Source organism: Lampris incognitus, chromosome 2 (assembly GCF_029633865.1).
Source record: "Lampris incognitus isolate fLamInc1 chromosome 2, fLamInc1.hap2, whole genome shotgun sequence".
In the NCBI taxonomy this organism is placed as follows: domain Eukaryota; kingdom Metazoa; phylum Chordata; class Actinopteri; order Lampriformes; family Lampridae; genus Lampris; species Lampris incognitus.
In genome coordinates, this window is record NC_079212.1 from 115784648 (window position 1) to 115807349 (window position 22702).

Sequence of the window (22702 nt, forward strand, 5' to 3'; positions counted from 1 at the left end):
GCTGCTTAGGGTGATTAATTTATGAGGGATTGTTATATCAGAACCTGTATGTTTGATAAAACTTTCATTTGGGCCATCATAATAAACTTTGATATTCAATACCTTGGTAAGGAAGAGTTTACTGTTGAGCAGGTTGGATAGCTGCACCAAGCCCTGTTCCACCGTCTGCCTGCGACACTCTTGGACATCCAGGTCTCGCCTCAGCGGTGACTCCCGGTGGCCGGGGAAGAAGATGCGTTCAGCATACATGCGGTAGTCCAGGAACGGGATGCCAGAGCCCACCAGGTCACTGGACATGTCCATCATCTCTGTCATCAAGTCTGGGGATGAGCAGGGAGAGGAGACGAGTTAATAGATGTTGTTGCCTCCAGGAAACTGGAGGCATGTTGCTTATGTTTTACACGGGTTATGGTTTGACTTTAATAGAGGTCTATCCTACAAGCCATTGTACTATGCTGTGTCCCTCACACACACACACACACACACACACACACACACACACACACAATTTTCAATAAAAATCTTTGAGCTGAAACAGCGGCCACGCCATTTTTTTTTTTTTTACTTCCACTTTGGGTCATTCCCACTACTCATCAAGCGCGCCAACGTTGATCCGGATCATATTGGGTTAAAATAATTGAAAATCCCGGAACTCCCCACATATCGGATATATCTATACATACCAGATATATCGTCATGGCAACCTGGTTCACACATTTCACCCGTAGTGTCACCAAAGACTCAGTATCAACACATGCCCGCCACATCTCCTTTCCTTTAGCTTTGGAACATAAATGTAATCAAATGCTTAATGTAAACAATTTCCTACTACTTCTCCAAGGTGCATGTAAACACCCCACCAATTGTATTGCATTTCACACTGTAATAACAGGCAAGGCAATTCTGTGAATAAACTTTGAACTTGAACTTACACATTTAGCATAATGGCATAGCATTACATAATGCATTGTCTCCACAATCACAATTTTTATTTTAAACAACGAACAGAGCAGTCCAACAGTCTTTTGTGAACAGTTTCTTTGTGTATGTACTGTAAATGTGTATGTGTGTGTGTGTTGAGTGGGCTTTTGTAAGGGCAGCGATCCGCCCATGTTCTCTCAATGCCACCTCAAAGTCACAAGTTCAGTCTTTGTGGTGGTCGTGACAGGCAGCCACTATGTGAGTAGACAGCCTGGCCTGTTGTGCCACTGGGTTTTCCCGGTGTCGAGCATCGTCCTTGCGCTGGTGCACTTGGCGTGTGAGGAGGTTCCACCTCACTTGGTTCGCCCTGACCTGAGACATTCCTTGTCTCAGCTGAGGCGGTCTTTCCGGTGACATGTCCCTGTTCAGGACTGCTCTGCTCAGGCATTCCCAAGTGCTGTGTTTGGGCTACATGCAGATCTACACGGTCGCATCTGTAGAGTGTGCCGTCAACATCCACCACGAATGAACGAGGAGCGACTTTCTGGGGGCACCGTCCCAGAGGCCATCGTCCCGTGCGATCACCAGGTAGAGGCCTCATTCTTATATGATCTCCCACATTCAGCGCTGGGAGGTCCCTGGCAGATCTGTCGTAAGTTGATTTTGCCATCCGCCGTTTCCACCACAACTTCTCTGTCACTCCGACCACTACATGTGGTAGAAGCAAGCTGTCCGCGACAGGCAGAGAAGTTTTGAGTCTACGTGACATTAAGCGTTGGGTTGGGCTGCTGTCTAACCCCTCTGTGGGTGTGTTGTGCCAGTGGAGGATGGCCATCCATGCATCTGTACCATCCAGTTTTACTCACTCGCAGAGAGACTTTACTATCTTCACGGCCGACTCGGCCTTACCATTCGATTTTGGATGTCGGGGTGAGGATGTGACATGGGTAAAACTCCAGCTCGCTGCAAACCTCCTGAATTGCTCACAAGCAAACTGCGGGCTGTTATCAGTGATCACTCTGTCTGGTTGTCCGTAACACGCAAACTGGGCTTTGCAGTGTGTGATGAGCGTGTTGGCTGATAGATCTGGCAGCTGGTCGATTTCCCAGTAATCCGAGTAATGGTCTATAAGGATAAGAAAGTCTTTGCCAGCATATGAGTAGCCATCCATGCTCACCGTTTGCCATGGACACACTGGTATCTCATGTGAAATCATAGATTCCTTCTGCAGGGTCCGTGCGTATTCATTGCATGCAGAGCAGTTTGCCACAAAGTCCTTTATTTCAGCTTGTGTTTGGTCAGAAGAGCGTATCCCTGGCCTGTCTGTAACAGGCCTCGCCACCAATGTGGCTAGTGTGTATGCGTTTGAGCAGTTCAGCTCTCAAGGCCTTTGGAATAACAATGCACTACCCTCTGTACAGCACCCCGTTTTGCACATTCAACTCATCCCTAATGGGGTGTCCTCCTTGAAGCCAGGCCACACACCAAGGCTCACCGATTTCAGCTCTTGAGGTACATCATCCGTTTCTGTGTGCTGTGCTATTTGGTGGAATGTGAAGGCAGTAACATCCAGGTGCTGTGCTTGGTCTAGCTGTGAGTACTCTATCTGAGTGTGGTCCATGGCACGCACTGCATGTCGCATGTATGGGGTGTCCAACCCACAGCACAGTGGTGTAGCCCTGCTTAAAGCATTGCTGACGTACATTTCAGGCCCAGGCTTGTACACAGCATCGAGGTTGTGACATTTCAGCTGCATCAACATGCCCTGGAGATGTTTCGGTGTGCCCAGGAGGGGCTTTTTGAAGATGGTGATCAATGGTTTGAGGTCTGTTTCCACAGTGACTCTTTCCCTACCATATAAGCATTGGTGGAAACTCTGGCAGGCAAAACCTATGTTCAAGCACTCTTTCTCTATTTGAGCATAGTTTTGCTCCATCTGCGTCAGCGCTCTCAAGGCAAAGGCCACAGGCTGCCCCCCTTGCAACAAGCAGCACCCCAAGTCCAGTCATGCTAGCGCCGCTCTGGATCATAACAGGCTTTGTGATGTCATAGTACTTGAGAACAGGAGTGCTAGAGACCATCTGCTTTATTTCACGCACTACATCCTCATGCTTGGGCAACCAATGCCATTCAGTGTCCTTATCCAGGAGCCTGCGGAGTGGCTCACAGACCTCTGAGAGCTTTGACAGGAATTTGGCAAGGTACATCACAAATCCAGTGTAGCGCTGCACAGCCTTCACACCAGTGGGTGTCGGCATCTCCAACACAGCCCGTGTTTTCTCTGGGTCGATTTTCAGTCCTTCCGAGGACAGTATGTGGCCGTGGAAGTGGAAGTGGACAGCTTGGAGTTTGAACTGCAGCCTTCACTCACTCAATCTGAGCTTCATGGCCCTGCATCGCTCCATGAGAGCACGCAAGTTGTTGTCATAGTCCAGTTCTGCTTCTGCGTCCGTGTCACCACATCCGACCACCAGGATATCATCAGCTATTGGTTCAATGCCAGCCAGGCCTGGCAGCAGCTCATGTTGCTTGCGTTGATAGATCTCTGGGGTTACTGAGACTCCGAACAGGAGTTTGAGCCATCTCATTCGGCCCCACGGTGTTCAGAAGGTCATCAGATGGCTACTATCATCATCAAGCTTGCACTGTAGAAAGGCATCGCGAGCATCCACCAGTGTGAATAAGCGAGCCTTGGGCAGCTTGTACAATATATCTTCCAGTGTTGGCATGTGGTAGTGAGACCTCAGTCAGCAGTGCTCCATTTAGGGGCTTTGGGTCAATGCAGAGTCTTATTTTTTCTGGTTTTGCAACAGTCACCATATTACTTATCCATGCAGTAGGCTTGGTCACCGGTGTGATGCTGCCAACTCGGATGTGTTTGTCAAGATCTTCCTTGACTCTTGCCCTCAAAGCTACAGGAACCTTTCGAGGTGTGCATCGTACTGGAATTACATTAGGGTCCAGCTCAAAGTGTGTTTCGCCTCGGACGGACTCTTTTGGGTCATCAAAGACATCATTGTAGTCTTTTAATAGCTGTTCTTTTGTAAGAGGCCTACCCTGACTTGCTTCTACTTTATTTAGCTCATCTGGGATTGTGAACCTCATGAGGCCCAGACGTTCGCATGTGGCCCCGGAGAGGAGAGGCTCTTGCTTGGTTTCAACTATCTCAAAGACGAGGCTGTGCTTTTCTCCTCGAATGACACAATTTGTGTGGAATCTCCCTGTGATGGCATAATTTGCCCGGAATACAGTTTCAGCTTGGTTGTGCTTGGGTGTAACGCTGTTCCCGGGTGACAGCTTCTCTTCGATCTTGCTGCTCATAACATTGCAAGTGGCGCCTGTATCTATTGACATGCCTGCCTTTTCTTATTCAGACGCAGGTGCACAAATCATTTGGGTCCCTGGGATTTCACAGTGCTGATGCATTCAGTGGCTAGGAACAGTCTATCATCAGTATCTGAGTCCCCTTCCTCTTGTTCAACATCTTCAAGAACATTCATTTTTATTTTGTCGGACTTGCTACTAGTCTGACATACTATGGCAAAGTGATTTGAAACGCCGCATGCTCGGCATGTCTTACCATAGGCTGGGCATTGCTCTCTGCCCCACTTGTGACTGTTTCCACAATATTTACAGGTCTAATTTTGGTGTCTCCTCACCATTTTTCCTCGAGTTTTACGTCTCTCGTTTTGCTTGTCTACAGCATTCACACTGTCAGTGTGCACTTGTGGGCCCTCCATAATTTTCATGCGTTTCTCTGTCAGTTCCGCAAGCCGACAGATTTCAACTGCTGCAGTTAGCTTCAGGTCTCGTTCGCGCAGCAAGTGCCTCCTGATGTCCTCACTTGCAACACCTAGCACGAGCCTGTCTCGAATCAGTTCGTCCTTTAGCCCTCTGAACTCGCATGACGCTGCTCTTTCCCTTAGCCTCATTAGAAAACTGTCTATTGGTTCATCTGTTTCTTGTTTGCGACACCCGAACACGTACCTCTCATTGATTTTATTTTTTGCTGGCTCAAAGTACTCCCCCAAAGCATCCAAGATAGCAGTAGGGTCTTTTGATCCTCGGTCAATGTGAGGTTGTGCATGTAAATATGACGGCACTTGTGACTCATTAGCTGTCTCAGCGAGGCTGCCTGCACTTCATTCGGCTTCTCAAGTAGACCCGTTGCTAGCAAAAAATCATTGAATTCTGTTTGAAAAACTTCCCAATTCTTTGCTAAATCCCCAGACATTTGCAAGTCCTCGGGCACCAGAACACTATTACTCGCCATGGCGAGGATTTATTAGTTTCTTTGGTAGCTAAACCGCTTCTGACACCATCTAACCATCCATTATCCGAACTGCTTATCCTGCCCTCAGGGTTGCAGGGATGCTGGAGCCTATCCCAGCAGTCCTTGGGCGGCAGGTGGGGAGACCTGGACAGGCCGCCGGGCCATCCCACAGGGCCGACACACACACACACACACACACACACACACACACACACACACACACACACACACACACACACACACACACACACACACACCTAGGGGCAATTTAGTACAGTTGATTCACCTGACCTACATGTCTTTGGACTGTGGGAAGAAACCGGAGCCCCCGGAGGAAACCCATGTAGACACAGGGAGAACATGCAAACTCCACACAGAGGACGACCCGGGACGACCCCCAAGGTTGGACTACCCCGGGGCTCAAACCCAGGACCTTCTTGCTGTCAGGCAACTGCGCTAACCCCTGCGCCATCGTGCTGCCACTTCTGACACCATGTTTCAGTTCAAAGTTTTTTACTGAAACTTCACCTGTAGGTGTCACCAAAGACTCAGTATCAACACATGCCCGCAACAGAGGAGATGAGTTAATAGATGTTGTTGCCTCCAGGAAACTGGAGGCATGTTGCTTATGTTTTAAGAAATGGAAGCAGATACTCTGCTGTGGCGACCCCTAACGGGTGCAGCCAAAAGTAGTAGTAATAGTGTCTATATATATAGCGCTTTTCTAAACAGTTTCCCCCCTTCACATTGAAGGGGGGAAACTCACTTCAAACACCACCAATGTGTAGCACCCACCTGGGTGACGCACGGCAGCCATTTTGTGCCAGAACGCTCACCACACATCAGCTTGAGGTGGAAAGGGAGGAACCATTGAGCGAATTAAACAGGGTGGGGGGGTGGGGGTGATTAGGTGGCCATATGGAGCCAGATTGGGAATTTTGCCAGGACACCGGGGAGCCCCCTACTCTTTGCGATAAGTGCTATGGGATCTTTAATGACCACAGTGAGTCAGGACCTCGGTTTAACGTCTCATCCAAAGGATGACATCTCCTACAGCACAGTGCATCACGGCACAGGGGCATTGGGTTTTATGTTGTATTTCTATGTAGCCACCTGCCCTTCAGATCAGGGTACAAGGGCTAGTTATATTATAGTGGCTTGCAAAAGTATTCATACCCCTTGAACTGTTCCACATTTTGTCACGTTTCGACCACAAACATAAATATGTTTTATTGGAATTTTATGTGAAAGACCAACACAAAGTGGCACACAATTGTGAAGTACAAAGAAAATTATACATGATTTAAAAAAAAATTTTACAAATAAAAAACTGAAAAGTGCGGTGTGCAAAAGTATTCAGCCCCCTGAGTCAATACTTTGTGGAACCACCTTTTGCTGCAATTACAGCTGCAAGTCTTTTGGGGTATGTCTCTACCAGCTTTGCACATCTAGAGACTGAAATTTTTGCCCATTCTTCTTTGCAAAACAGCTCAAGCCCAGTCAGATTAGATGGAGAGCGTTTGTGAACGGCCGTTTTCAGATCTTGCCACAGATTCTCAATTGGATTTAGGTCTGGACTTTGACTGGGCCATTCTAACACATGAATATGTTTTGTTTTAAACCATTCCATTGTAGCCCTGGCTTTATGTTTAGGGTCATTGTCCTGCTGGAAGGTGAACCTCCGCCCCGGTCTCAAGTCTTTTGCAGACTCCAACAGGTTTTCTTCCAAGATTGCCCTGTATTTGGCTCCATCCATCTTCCCATCAACTCTGACCATCTTCCCTGTCCCTGCTGAAGAGAAGCACCCCCAGAGCATGATGCTGCCACCACCATGTTTGATAGTGGGGATGGTGTGTTCAGAGTGATGTGCAGTGTTAGTTTTCCGCCGCACATAGCGTTTTGCATTTAGGCCAAAAACTTCAATTTTGGTCTCATCTGACCAGAGCACCTTCTTCCACATGTTTGCTGTGTCCCCCACATGGCTTCTGGCAAACTGCAAACGGGACTTCTTATGGTTTTCTTTTAACAATGGCTTTCTTCTTGCCACTCTTCCATAAAGGCCAGATTTGTGCAGTGCACGACCAATAGTTATGCTGTGGACAGATTACCCCACCTGAGCTGTGGATCTCTGCAGTTCGTCCAGAGTCACCATGGGCCTCTTGGCTGCATCTCTGATCAGTGCTCTCCTTGTTCGGCCTGTAAGTTTAGGTGGACGGCCGTGTCTTGGTAGGTTTGCAGTTGTGCCATACTCTTTCCATTTCCAGATGATGGATTGAACAGTGGTCCGTGAGATGTTCAAAGCTTGGGAAATCTTTTTATAGCCTAACCCTGCTTTAAACTTCTCCACAGCTTTATCCCTGACCTGTCTGGTGTGTTCCTTGGACTTCATGATGCTGTTTGCTCCCCAATATTCTCTTAACAAACCTCTGAGGCCGTCACAGAACAGCTGTATTTGTACTGAGATTAGATTACACACAGGTTGACTCTATTTAGTCATTTGGTCAACATTCGATCATTCAGCAATCATCAGGCAACTTCTGAAGGCAATTGGTTGCACTCAGAGAAGAGGGGGCTGAATACTTTTGCACACTGCACTTTTCAGTTTTTTATTTGTAAAAAAAATTTAAAATCATGTATAATTTTCTTTGTACTTCACAATTGTGTGCCACTTTGTGTTGGTCTTTCACATAAAATTCCAATAAAATATATTTATGTTTGTGGTCGTAACATGACAAAATGTGGAAAAGTTCAAGGGGTATGAATACTTTTGCAAGCCACTGTAGATCCTGTATATTGGCAAAAAAACAATTCTCCATAGTTCCCTATTTATCTATCGTTCCTTCCCCAAAGGTTTCCCTTCTCTCGCTCTCCCTCCTCACCAGTGAACTCTTTCTTGCAGCGGTCCCTCACACTGGTCTCCAGGTTCTCCAGTTGGATCTGGACCTTCTTGTAGTCCCTCAGAGCCTGCTTGCTCTTCCTCCTGGACAGGAATGAATGGTGATGAATAAAGAGGTGGTACAGGGGGAAGAGGAAAAGGAGAGACAGATGGAGGACAAAGATAAAGTTAGAGATATTGAACATTGCTCGATTAAGGTCATATTGTTTCATTCCAGGTGAACAGCTGCATCTCTCCCACTTTCATATATGCAAACCTGCACACACAGATTGGCTATCCCACCTGTAGATAAGCACTATGATGAGGACAATGAGGGCCACAATGGACGCCCCCACCCCGACTCCTATCTGGGCCTCCAGGGGGAAGGTAGACAGGCTGAGGGTGTCATACTGCACCTTACCCAGGGAAAAGTTAATGTTGCCCATCTGGACCTAGAGAAAACACACACACACACACACACACACACACACACACACACACACACACACACACACACACACACACACACACACACACACACACACACACACACACACACACACACACAAAGGGATACAAATAGAAACACTTATTCAACTTCCAAAATCCTTGAAATGGGCAGTTCCCATCTGTTGTAAAACATATAACCCCAGAGGTTGTGGACGCATTCAGTGAGACTGAGTTTGAAGTCCACGGCTTTATTTAGCAGTCGGGGTCTTTACTATATTATGATTTTTTCATAATGCGTAATACACTCACCAGCCACTTTATTAGGCACACCTGTCCAACTGCTCGTTAACGCAAATTTCTAATCAGCCAATCACATGGCAGCAGCTCAATGCATTTAGGCATGTAGACATGGTCAATACGATCTGCTGCAGTTCAAACCGAGCATCAGAATAGGGAAGAAAGGTGATTTAAGTGACTTTAAACGTGGCATGGTTGTTGGTGCCAGACGGGCTGGTCTGAGTATTTCAGAAACTGCTGATCTACTGGGATTTTCACGCACAACCATCTCTAGGGTTTACAGAGAATGGTCCGAAAAAGAGAAAATATCCAGTGAGCGGCAGTTCTGTGGGCGAAAATGCCTTGTTGATGCCAGAGGTCAGAGGAGAATGGCCAGACTGGTTCGAGCTGATAGAAAGGCAACAGTAACTCAAATAACCACTCATTACAACCGAGGTATGCAGAAGAGCATATCTGAACGCACAACACGTCGAACCTTGAGGCAGATGGGCTACAGCAGCAGAAGACCACACCACACTAAGAACAGGAAACTGAGGCTACAATTCGCACAGGCTCACCAAACTTGGACAATAGAAGATTGGAAAAACGTTGCCTGGTCTGATGAGTCTCGATTTCTGCTGCGACATTCGGATGGTAGGGTCAGAATTTGGCATCAACAACATGAAAGCATGGATCCATCCTGCCTTGTATCAACGGTTCAGGCTGGTGGTGGTGGTGTAATGCTGTGGGGGATATTTTCTTGGCACACTTTGGACCCCTTAGTACCAATTGAGCATCGTGTCAACACCACAGCCTAACTGAGTATTGTTGCTGACCATGTCCATCCCTTTATGACCACAGTGTTCCCATCTTCTGATGGCTACTTCCAGCAGGATAACGCACCATGTCATAAAGCTCGAATCATCTCAGACTGGTTTCTTGAACATGACAATGAGTTCACTGTACTCAAATGGCCTCCACAGTCACCAGATCTCAATCCAATAGAGCACCTTTGGGATGTGGTGGACCGGGAGAGTCGCATCATGGATGTGCAGCCGACAAATCTGCAGCAACTGCGTGATGCTATCATGTCAATATGGACCAAACTCTCTGAGGAATGTTTCCAGTACCTTGTTGAATCTATGCCACGAAGGATTAAGGCAGTTCTGAAAGCAAAAGGGGGTCCAACCCGGCACTAGCAAGGTGTACCTAATAAAGTGGCCAGTGAGTGTATAACATGATACATTTTAAATGTGTGTAATAACTATTACTGTACATTTTTTAATTTAGTGGCACGTCAATAAAATATTCACCAGTGCAGTGCAATCAACTGGGAATTCAGGGTTTAAACGATTGGGAACACCCGTTTTCGGGGAGAATCCTGTACCGCTTCTCTCTCTTTGGAGGATTTGTTGGTTTCACTGGTGAAACTGACCCTTCAGAGCAAGCTTATTTGCTGAAAGGTTGATAAGTTTCTAAATCTAATCTATGGAGAAACTCTCCATAACATGCTTGAAAACAATTTTAACAAATAAGTAAGATAAAACAGGCTTAATAATAATAATTCTGAAAGTGGAATAATCTAGCTGTGATGACTTCCCACTCAGGAGTACCTCTCAGTATCGTGTCAGAACAACACACAGCAATATAATGAGTAACACAACATGTTACTATGATTGTAAAGTAATATAGTAATAGGATGCATTAATGCTTTAAAGCAGTAGCAAGTAATATGTAATATGTTACAAATTTTAACTAACGCCTCCAACTATGATGTTTAGACAGCAGGAAAAGTTGATTTTGTTCTCAAATCTGACCTCCAGGACTGACTGGTCACATTGTTATTTTTAAGAGCTCAGGTCAGATTTGTGCATTCAAGTACCAGTAATCTATCTGCACTGGTTGCTGTGGTAAAGACACAGGATCTGCAGGCTATGAAGAATGCAGATGTGTCCTCTTGCTCTAAACTCCTCCGTTGTATCAGACATCACTGACGGAGGAGGTTGATATAATCAGCCATGTTTTGTGCTGTAGTCACGGCCAGCATCACCACGGAGCAAGAGGTGTGGTCAAAGTTATGTATTGCATTGCAAGATATATAGGAATGTTTGAAATCCGATCTGAGCGGCTGGACTGAGACAATTATCTGGAAATGCAATATGAATTCTACTTCAAACCACCAATGGATGTGGTTTGAAAATAATTTGTACAAAGTGGTTTCCATGTGGTTTTTTACAAGTCAGGTCCTGATAAAAACAATCTGATTTCAATCTGGATATGCCAGAAATGACATTTGAGTTGCTGGTATAAACATAATAATGGATTACATTTATATAGCACTTTATCTAGACACCCACTGAGGATGCACAAGCCAGTGCATCCTTAGTGCCGGTCCCAAGCCCGGACAAATGGGGAGCGTTGCATCAGGAAGGGCATCCGGCGTAAAATCTTTGCCAAATCAAATATGCGGATCATAAATAAGACTTACATACCGGATCGGTCGAGGCCCGGGTTACCAACGACCGCCACCGGTACTGTTAACCAGCAGGGTGTCGGTGGAAACTATGCTACTGTTGGGCGAAGGAGAAGGAGAGGGGGAAAGCATGTCCAGAGGCAGCTAGAGAGGAGGAAGGGTAGGCATGTTGAGGTGAGAGTTGGAACTTTGAATGTTGGCACCATGACTGGTAAAGGGAGAGAGCTGGCTGACATGATGGAAAGAAGAAAGGTAGGCATACTGTGTGTGCAAGAGACCAGGTGGAAGGGGAGTAAGGCCAGGAGTATCGGAGGTGGGTTCAAACTCTTCTACCATGGTGTGAATGGGAGGAGAAATGGGGTAGGGGTAATTCTGAAGGAAGAGTATGTCAAGAGCGTGCTGGAGGTGAAGAGAGTGTCAGACAGAGTGATGAGTATGAAGCTGGAAATTGAAGGTTTATTGCTGAATGTTATCAGCGCATATGCCCTGCAAGTTAGGTGTGAGATGGATGAAAAAGAAGAATTCTGGAGTGAGTTGGACGACATGGTGGACAGGGTACCCAAGGAGGAGAGAGTGGTGATTGGAGCGGACTTCAATGGACATGTTGGTGAAGGAAACAGAGGTGATGAGGAGGTGATGGGAAGGTATGGAGTCAAGAAGAGAAATGTGGAAGGACAGATGGTGGTTGATTTTGCGAAAAGGATGGAAATGGCTGTGGTGAATACATATTTCAAGAAGAGGGAGGAACACAGGGTGACGTACAAGAGTGGAGGAAAGTGCACATAGGTGGACTATATCTTATGTATAAGACGCCATCTAAAAGGGATTGGAGACTGCAAGGTGGTGACAGGGGAGAATGTAGCTAGGCAGCATCGGATGGTGGTCTGTAGGAGGACTTTGGAGACCAAGAAGAGGAAGCGAGTGAAGACACAGCCGAAGATCAAATAGTGGAAGTTGAAGAAGGAAGACTGTTGTGTGGAGTTCAGGGAGGAGGTAAGACAGGCACTGGGTGGTAGTGAAGAGTTGCCAGATGGCTGGACAACCACTGCAGAAATAGTGAGGGAGACAGCTAGGAAGGTAACTGGTGTCATCAGGACAGAGGAAGGGAGACAAGGAGACTTGGTGGTGGAATGAGGAAGTACAGCAAATTATACAGAGGAAAAGGTTGGCAAAGAAGAAGTGGGATAGTAAGAGAGATGAAGAAAGTAGACAGGAGTACAAGGAGATGCAGCGTAAAGCAAAAAGAGAGGTGGCAAAGGCAAAGGAAAAGGCGTATGGTGAGTTGTATGACAGGTTAGACACTAAGGAGGGAGAAAAGGACTTGTACCGATTGGCTAGACAGAGGGACCAAGCTGCAAAGGATGTGCAGCAAGTTAGGGCGATCAAGGATAGAGATGGAAATGTGCTGACAAGCGAGGAGAGTGTGCTTAGAAGGTGGAAGGAATACTTTGAGGGGCTGATGAATGAAGAAAATGAGAGAGAGAGAAGGTTGGATGATGTAGGGATAGTGAATCAGGAAGTTCAGTGGATTAACAAGGAGGAAGTGAGGGCAGCTATGAAGAGGATGAAGAGTGGAAAGGCAGTTGGTCCTGATGACATACCTGTGGAGGCATGGAGATGTTTAGGAGAGATGGCAGTGGAGTTTTAACTAGATTGTTTAATACAATCCTGGAAAGTGAGAGGATGCCTGAGGAGTGGAGAAGAAACATACTGGTACCGATTTTCAAGAACAAGGGCGATGTGCAGAACTGTAACAACTACAGAGGTATAAAATTGATCAGCCACAGCATGAAGATTTGGGAAAGAGTAATAGAAGCTAGGTTAAGAGGAGAGGTGACGATCAGCGAGCAGCAGTAGGGTTTCATGCCACGAAAGAGCACCACAGATGGGATGTTTGCTTTGAGAATGTTGATTGAGAAGTATAGAGAAGGCCAGAAAGAGTTGCATTGTGTCTTTGTAGATTTAGAGAAAGCTTATGACAGAGTGCCAAGAGAGGAGGTGTGGTATTGTATGAGGAAGTCAGGAGTTGCAGAGAAGTATGTAGGAGTGGTGCAGGATACGTATGAGGGAAGTGTGACAATGGTGAGGTGCGGTTGGAATGACAGATGGGTTCAAGGTGGAGGTCGGATTACATCAAGGATTGGCTCTGAGCCCTTTCTTGTTTGCAATGGTGATGGACAGGTTGACGGACAAGATCAGGCAGGAGTCTCCATGGACGATGATGTTCGCGGATGACATTGTGATCTGTAGTGAGAGTAGGTTGCAGGTTGAGGAGAGCCTGGAGAGGTGGAGGTATGCACTGGAGAGAAGAGGAATGAAAGTCAGTAGGAACAAGACGGAATACCTATGCGTGGATGAGAGAGAGGACAGTGGAATGGTCAGGATGCAAGGAGTAGAGGTGACAAAGGCATTTGAGTTTAAATACTTAGGGTCAACTGTACAAAGTAACGGGGAGTGCAGTAGAGAGGTGAAAAAGAGAGTGCAGGCAGGGTGGAGTGGGTGGAGAAGTGTGTCAGGAGTGATTTGCGACAGAAGGGTACCAGCAAGAGTTAAAGGGAAAGTTTACAAGATGGTTGTGAGACCAGCTATGTTATATGGTTTGGAGACAGTGGCACTGACGAAAAGACAGGAGGCAGCTGGAGGTGGCAGAGTTGAAGATGCTAAGATTTTCACTGGGAGTAACGAAGAAGGACAGGATTAGGAATGATTATATTAGAGGGACCGCTCAGGGTGGACGGTTTGGAGACAAAGCAAGAGAGGCAAGATTGAGATGGCTTGGACATGTGTTGAGGAGAGATGCTGAGTATATTGGGAGAAGGATGCTGAATATGGAGCTGCCAGGGAAGAGGAGAAGAGGAAGGCCAAAGAGGAGGTTTATGGATGTGGTGAGGGAAGACATGCAGGTGGCTGGTGTGACAGAGGAAGACGCAGAAGACAGGAAGAAATGGAAACGGATGATCCGCTGTGGCGACCCCTAATGGGAGCAGCCGAAAGTAGTAGTAGATCTAGACACCCAAAGTGTTTCACATTGAAGGGGGGAAACTCACCTCAACCACCACCAATGTATAACACCCTCCTGGGTGATGCACAGCACCCATTTTCTACCAGAACGCTCACTACACATAACTGAAGTGGAGAGGGAGGAATTATTGAGTGAATTACATAGGGGGATGATTAGGTGGTCAGATGGAGACAGCCAGCTTGGGAATTTTGCCAGGACACCGGGGAACCCCCTACTCTTTGCAATAAGTGCCATGGGCTCTTTAATGACCACAGCAAGTCAGGACCTCAGTTTAACATCTCATCCATAAGACAGCATCTCCTACAGCACAGTGTCCCTCTCACTGCAGTGGGACTTTTTTTTTTCTTATCAGGACCCAAGGGGAGTCTGCCCCCTACTGGCCCACCTCCAGCAGCAACTCAGTTTTCACAGGTCTCCCATCCAAGTACTAGCCAAGCCCACAACTGCTTAACTTCTGTCATGCAGCAGAACCAGGGTACATGTTGGTATGATTGCTGGCAACATAGCCCATATTCTCAGAAGGAAGCACCTGGTTAGTAGCAGTGCACTCACAGTAAATTCAGGCAGATTGTCGGTCCCCTCTCGTTTCTTTCCGTAAGGGGCGGGCTGCTGGGGCGGGGGCTCACAGTACAGATGGTTTCTGGTCAGGGTCTTCACAGCACAAACCCCTTCCCCCACTAACACAATCACCTCATCCTTATTGATGGCCAGGTCCAGGTTCTCCCCCTAGAAGGAAATAAGAGGAAATGAGAGGAGCAGGGTATTGGAGAAAATGATGAATCAAAGGAACACAACCATTGAAAGTAGACAGAAGACAAAATGTAAACTAAAGTAACAATTCAAAACAATTTAGTTTACACTTTGATCACAATTCCCGACAAACACCACCACTGCTCATCTCTAGGTGAAGAAATTGCAGTTAAAGCAGTAGGCCTTCATGTAAAACCTGTGGGCTTTGTTAACATGTTGTTATCCCTATGCATCCCTATTTAGTTAATGTAATGGAGGACAGCTCCCCTTCTGGTCAGGTTATGCATGTGCAGTGTATTGCCCCTTCTAGGCGGGAGTCTCTTGTCATGCGCAGTTGTGGTGGTGCTGATGCTGAGAGCAAGTTGCTGGTCGCTTGGTATCGTGAAGAAATGGAGTGAATAAAGTCGGTTTCACTGAAGATAAACGTCGTGTTTATTCAGAACAAGTTTAGTAGTCAACATTGGTAGCAGTCGATGGTTAGCAGAAAATGGCTTCTGCTAGCTACAAAGTTCCACCGAAGTTCGATGAGTCCCGACCGTACGAGAGTTGGAAAAATGAAGTTGCTATGTGGAAGCTCGTTACTGAGCTGGATAAGAAGAAACAGGCCCTTGCTGTCGTCCTGGGGCTTGAAGGAAGGGCAAGGGATATCGCCATGGAAATACCCGCTGCAGACTTGAATACAGATGGGGGTATGGACGTTTTAATTGCAAAACTAGATGGAATGTTTCTCAAAGAAGAGAGGGACCGCGCTTACGATGCTTATTCGTATTTTGACTGTATCAAGAAGGACAGTTCTGTGTCCATGGCGGACTATGTGATTGACTTTGAGCAGCGATACAATAGAATGAAAAAGTATGATATGACTCTTCCCGATGCCGTATTGGCTTTTAAACTTTTGGATACGGCTTGTCTAGACGAGAGGAGTAGGCAAATGGCGCTGACAGCGTGTACGGATCTAACGTTTGCGGCAATGAAGTCCGCGCTCAGGAGGATTTTTGGAGGGAAAATACAAGTCGACGCGACTAATGGCATACAAGTAAAAGATGAAGTGTTCTACACAGAGCAGCGCTCGCGAGGAAGATTTAAACGAACAAGTAACGTTGTGCAGCAAGCTGGACAAGAGTCACAGACAACACAGGTTGGACAACAAAAGCCACCGTTACAAGGTACTAACCCACTGGATAGGTTCGGTAGGCGATCAAAATGTGCTGTATGTCAGAGCACGTTCCATTGGGCCAAGGACTGTCCCCACAAGAATAGCGAGCCAGTAAAGCTAACTGAAGAGCCAGCAAAAGTAGAGGACACATTGTTTACAAAAGCCTCGCTGTCTGAATCAGCATCAGAGATCTTTCTGACTGAGTCGTTAGGGACAGCTATCATTGATACTGCATGTACCCGCACAGTATGCGGAGAAAAGTGGTTGGAAAATTTTGTCGCAGACCTCAGTCAAAGCCAAGTGAACCAGATAGCGCAAAGTGAAATTCCAAGCAGCAGACCATTTCGCTTTGGAGATGGGAATATAGTACATTCCTCCAAAATACTGAAACTGCCTGCAAAAATAGGACAGACAAAATGTCAAGTGGAAACTGAAGTAGTTAAAGCTGATATCCCACTGCTTCTGAGTAAGACTTCACTGAAAAGGGCAGGGACCATTTTGGATATGGAGAATGATAGTGCTGTGATGTTTAATCAAAATATCCCTCTTGAATTAACCAGCTCGGGACACTATTGTATAGATATCAGAGACAAGAGCACAGAAACAAAGCCAATAGAAACTGAAGCACTGACGGCTCCAGAGAACAGCCTGAATGAAGATGAGGTCCTCACAGTCACAGAAAATATGACCGCAAATGAGAAACACAAAGTTCTTCTGAAATTGCATAAACAGTTCGGTCCCGCCTCCGCCGAGAGGCTACAGTGGCTCATCCATAGCTCTGGAAATAAAGACACAGAGTGTGACACGATTTTGCAGCACATAGTACAGGAGTGTGATATTTGCCAGAGATACAGCAAGATGAAGCCAAAGCCTGCTGTGGGCTCGCCTCTTGCTTCAACGTTTAATGAAACGGTGGCAGTAGATTTGCATGAGTTGGAACCAGGGGTATGGTACCTCCACATCATTGATCAATTCACAAGGTTCAGCGCAGGAAGCATTGTAAAAACCAAGAAGTCCTCAGAGATCGTCAAGTCATTTCTTCATACATGGATAGGAATCCACAGCGCCCCCCAGAGGCTCTACAGCGATAACGGAGGAGAATTAAATAATGCAGAGTTCCGTGATATGGCTGAGAACTTTAACATTGAGACGAAAACAACAGCGGGATACAGTCCCTGGAGCAACGGACTACTGGAGAGGCATAATCAGACCCTCACCGACATCATTCTGAAGGTCAGGCGAGAAAGTGGCTGTGACTGGGAAACGGCCCTGGACTGGGCTCTTATGGCTAAGAACAGTATGCATAATGTGCACGGCTACAGTCCACGTCAACTTGTGTATGGTTTGAATCCTAACCTTCCTTCTGTACTGGTTGATAAACCACCCGCACTAGAGGGTACTACTATGAGTGCTAGAGTAGGAGAGCACATTTCGGCCCTACATGCTGCTAGAAAAGCATTCACTGAAGCAGAGTGCTCAGAAAGGATAAGACGAGCACTACGTAAACAGCTCAGAGCTACAGATGAAAAATATGACATGGGTGACAAGGTGTATTACAAACGAGCTGAATGCAATGAGTGGAAAGGACCAGGAATTGTTATTGGTCAGGATGGAGCTGTTGTTTTTGTAAGGCATGGTGGAATCTTAGTGCGAGTACATCACTCTAGACTTTCCAAGGTGAACACAAGGGTTAATGAAGAACAAATGGTACAAAATGAAAATGATGCTGAAACAGTAAATGATCAACAAGACACAGAAACAGGAAATGATGAACAAGGTATAAACAATGTAGCTGATGATTTAGCCAGTGAACAAAATAGAGAGAATGAGTTACCTGAAAGTAATGTTGCACAAACTGAAATGGCCCATAAGCCTAATGCACATGATAATCCTGTCCCCTCTGCAGGTATGAGTTTAAAAACAGGACAGACTGTAAAATATATGAACAGAGGTGACAATACTCTACTTAGAGCAAGAGTCTTGGGGAGAGCAGGCAAAGCTACAGGGAAATATAAAACATGGTATAACATGCAACATCTAGAGAATAATGGAAGTGATGGGCAAAAGGTATCAGTTGATATCTCAGAAGTTGATAATCTTCACATAGATACAGACAGAGAAGCTGATGTACTTATAACGAAAGACATCTCATTTGATGCAGCTAAACAGGAAGAAATAAAGAACTGGCACAATAATAATGTCTTCGAGGTAGTTAAAGATGCAGGTCAGAAATGTATCTCTACTAGATGGGTTTGTAGTCTTAAAGAAACACCTAAGGGTATTGTGCCTAAAGCACGACTGGTTGCCAGAGGTTTTGAAGAGATAAATATTCAAGAGCTACAAAAGGATTCCCCTACATGTGCTACTGATTCACTTAGACTTATGTTATCAGTGATATGTCAAAACCAGTGGGAAGTGCATTCTATGGACATCAAATCGGCATTTTTACAGGGTATGGAGCTATCCAGGGATATTTATATCCGCCCCCCTACAGAAGCAGGCTGTGAACATGTTGTATGGAAACTTAAGAAATGTGTTTATGGACTTGCAGACGCATCACTATATTGGTACAACAAAGTGAAGGAAATCATGCAGACTATTGGTGGTAGAGTGTCTCAGGTGGATCCAGCAATATTTTATCGGTTGGATGAGCAATGTAAGGTCACTGGGGTGCTTGCATGTCATGTAGATGATTTTCTCTGGGCAGGCACATCAAACTTTTCATCAAACGTAATCCCGCAACTGAAATCTGTGTTTAAGGTTGGTCGTGAGGAGCATGAAAAGTTTTCTTATGTAGGAATGGATTTTGTAACGGTAAACGGTGAGGTACAGGTACACCAACAAAGTTGCGTTGACAATCTGCAGCCTATACCCATTCAAGCAGGTCGGGCCACACAGAGAAGTGAGCCCCTTAATGACACTGAAAGAGAGCAGCTACGGTCAAAAATAGGACAAATCCTATGGGTTGCTAAACAAACAAGACCTGATGTTATGTTTGACTCGTGTTGTTTGGCTTCTAATATAAAAGGGGCAACAGTACAATCTATTCATGAGGCTAATAAGGTTATCCGTAAGCTTAAATCTGAAAAGGTAACACTCAGATTCCAACATCTGGGAAACACTGATGCTTTGAACTTGATAGTATTCAGTGATGCTTCGTTTGGGAACCTCCCTGATGGAGGTTCACAGGGAGGTACTTTGATAACACTTATGGGAGAAAGAGGGAAGTTTTCCCCACTCAGCTGGCACTCTAAGAAAATCAGACGTGTGGTCCGCAGTACACTCGCAGGGGAAACTCTCGCTATGTCAGATGGAGTAGACAATGCAATGTTTCTGGCCACACTATTTTCTGAACTAACTACTGGCAATGCTGAACTGAATGCTCCCTCCGTGCTCTGTGTGACTGATAACCACTCTCTGTATGATGCTCTCAAGTCTACAAAGCAAGTCACAGAGAAAAGACTTAGGCTGGAAATCAGTAGCATTAAAGAACTCATACAAAGCAAGAAGATCAAGGAGGTGCGTTGGTCAGACACGAAAACTCAACTCGCTGACTGTCTCACAAAGAAAGGAGCATCGGCTCTTGTGCTCTTAAAGGCACTCTGTAAAGGACAATGGGACCTGGGTTAAAAGGGTGTTGGACGGACAATTGATTTTGTTCTCAAATGTTTCCATGACATGTTGATTTCTCTGGAAATGTATGTTCCATAATTCACGCTGTGAATTTCATTTTTTGTTTTCTGTTTATTTCTTTAAAAAAAGAGAATGAGATTGTTAACATGTTGTTATCCCTATGCATCCCTATTTAGTTAATGTAATGGAGGACAGCTCCCCTTCTGGTCAGGTTATGCATGTGCAGTGTATTGCCCCTTCTAGGCGGGAGTCTCTTGTCATGCGCAGTTGTGGTGGTGCTGATGCTGAGAGCAAGTTGCTGGTCGCTTGGTATCGTGAAGAAATGGAGTGAATAAAGTCGGTTTCACTGAAGATAAACGTCGTGTTTATTCAGAACAAGTTTAGTAGTCAACAGGCTTAACCACTTGTCTTACTCTATTTTAACCCTAGAAAACTGGTTGAAGCCACCAGAGTTTCTATCAGTGCTTTACTTAGTAAAATTTAGCCACTCCACAATGACTCCCTGTGTTTGGTCTTGATCTCACCTCCAGCTGGATGAAGCTCCCAGGGTTGTAGCGGTAGGCCTTGTGTGGCTCCTGCTGGTTGAGAGGATGCAGGATGGGGTTGGGCTCGTAGGTAAAAGCCTGGGAGTTGAGGTTTCTAAAGTCAAACTGCAGATTGTCTAGCAGGAACTCTACTGTGACCTTTGACCCCCAGATGGAGGTGTCAACCATCGGGGAGCGGCACAGGATCAGGGAGGAGGAGTTGACTTCACACCGCTCCATATACTGATAGATGGGGAGAGTAATGTGGTTTGGTAAAGGTTTGATGACAACTGATCTTTAGTTTTGGAGGGATATCACACATACAGACACACACAAACATACTCACACACCTACCTGTTTGACAGAGCAGTGTGGTCCTAGGTGACAGTCTTGGTCAGGGACCATCCTGGGTTGCCTCCTCAGTGCTCTCTCCCTGCCGAGCTCTCTCTCTCGATAGCTCCCTCTCTTCTTCCTCTTCCTTTGGGTCTGACTGATGGACTCAAAGGGAGAGATGGTCACCACCATCCTGGGCTCCTGCACCACGTCTAGATTATGGCCGGATACGTAAATCAGTCGACCACCACTGGGGGAGAGGAAAAGTTTTTAGAAAAATCACAAGTTTTCATTTCATGGCTATACAATGATCTTGGTAGGCAGAAAACAAATAATAGGTCTGAGTAAAAATCCTCGCCAAATAACTGCCAGTGTGGTGGATTGCACGAACACAAATAACCCCCATCTGCTCCAGTAAAGTAATGTGTTTGTACTGGGAAGCTCCCAGGTGTGAACGTGTGAAACTATCACGACAGCAAAGGCCCCTCTCACAAACATGGCCTATGCACTTTTGCCTCATCTCGGCAGGGTAAAGATCAGTTCACACCATGGCGATCAGTGTTTAAGAGGCTAACTTTCTGTTGCTCCCAGCTCTCCCTGTAATCGCTTATTTTGCATTTCAATATAGCTAATCACACAATACAAGTGTAGTCATTGCTACATCTTTTTGTTCCTGTTCAATTGCACGAGTACAAAAAAGCGATTAAATCGAGGGTTACAAAATGCTAGCTTGCTAATGGCAATTCCTGTGCGGTTAATATTTTGTGACCCCTGATCAAAACCACTTTTTACAGTCCTGCAGTCATCTGACAACAGAAACAGAAAGATATGTCAATTTCAACACCTGTGTTGTGCGATTGGCTATACTGAAACACAAAAAAGAAGTGATCACAGACAGAATCGGAGGTGACAGAGTCTGCAATGGTGCAAACCACAATCTTTACCCTGTGTAAAGACAAAGCTCAAGTGTGTTGACCATGTTTGTGAAAAGGGCCTATAGAGAAGCAGTATTTGTGCTCACCAAACCTTACCTTAAGATTAATACAAGTTTAAAAAGGCTTGGCAGGATTCTATATGGAGACCATAATATGAAATGTATGATTGTTTTTGTGTAATTTCCTCCTGAAGACTACCAAAGTGGAAAGGCGCCACTGTCACATGGTTTGTAGAGAACCATGATCGATTAGGTAGTCGTTTTCTGGTGATTTCTTTAGAGGTTCCTGTCACAAGATTATCTAATGAATGCCGCAAATTTGGTTCAAGGTGACGACTGAAAATACAAATTTTTATAATGCCAGTATATACGTCCCACGCACGCACGCACGCACGCACGCACACGCACACGCACACGCACACGCACACACACACACACACACACACACACACACACACACACACACACACCGGAGGATGCTCTTGGCTGGTTTGGCATGGGTGATGTTGGGGTTGGGGGTGTAGTGGTAGTTTGAGGAGTGGAGGTGGCGCTGGCTGCTTCCATAATGTAATGTCACCCGCTGCTCTCCTGTCTGATTACTGCTGCCCGTCACACACTCCACACTGTCTTCCACGACCTCCAACACACTGGAGGACATGAGGGGGGAGGAGCCAGGAGCAGAGAAGGAGAAAGTGAACAATGAAGATGAAGAGATGTTAAAACAAAGAACACACGTGGCTTTTTCTCCTCATACACAGTGTATTAAAGGCTGGGTAAGGTGTTTGCATGTGGGCACATGATTGTGTGTGAAATGTGTTCTATGTGTATAAACATGTATATAATGCATGCGCTCACCCCCATGTAGTATGTTGATTGGCCTTTTGTGTTTGTGTGTGTGTGACTCACATGTTGCAGGACACCCCTCCCACTGTGATGGCAAGGTCAGTGGGACGGCCGGTCTGCAGGTTGCGGCCAGTAATGGTCAAGGATGTCCCTCCTGCTTTGGGCCCTCGCTCTGGTGACACTCCCATCACAAAAGGGTCCTCCAGGGAAACAAAGAGGATGAACAAAGGGGGGGGGGT

The 22702-nt window shown here is 46.0% G+C and overlaps 1 protein-coding gene across 1 annotated transcript in view; it reads right to left on the bottom strand.

Moving 5' to 3' along the window:
- Positions 1 to 22702, bottom strand: part of plxnb1b (plexin b1b) — a 71014-nt gene that overhangs the window by 10936 nt on the left and 37376 nt on the right. The window contains exons 16-23 of the mRNA XM_056301354.1: positions 22527 to 22663; positions 22091 to 22267; positions 20708 to 20936; positions 20354 to 20596; positions 14843 to 15016; positions 8373 to 8521; positions 8074 to 8174; positions 103 to 320 (exon numbers count right to left, since the gene is read on the bottom strand). Coding sequence (XP_056157329.1) covers positions 103 to 320; positions 8074 to 8174; positions 8373 to 8521; positions 14843 to 15016; positions 20354 to 20596; positions 20708 to 20936; positions 22091 to 22267; positions 22527 to 22663 — 1428 coding nt within the window. The remainder of the gene's footprint in view (positions 1 to 102; positions 321 to 8073; positions 8175 to 8372; positions 8522 to 14842; positions 15017 to 20353; positions 20597 to 20707; positions 20937 to 22090; positions 22268 to 22526; positions 22664 to 22702) is intronic.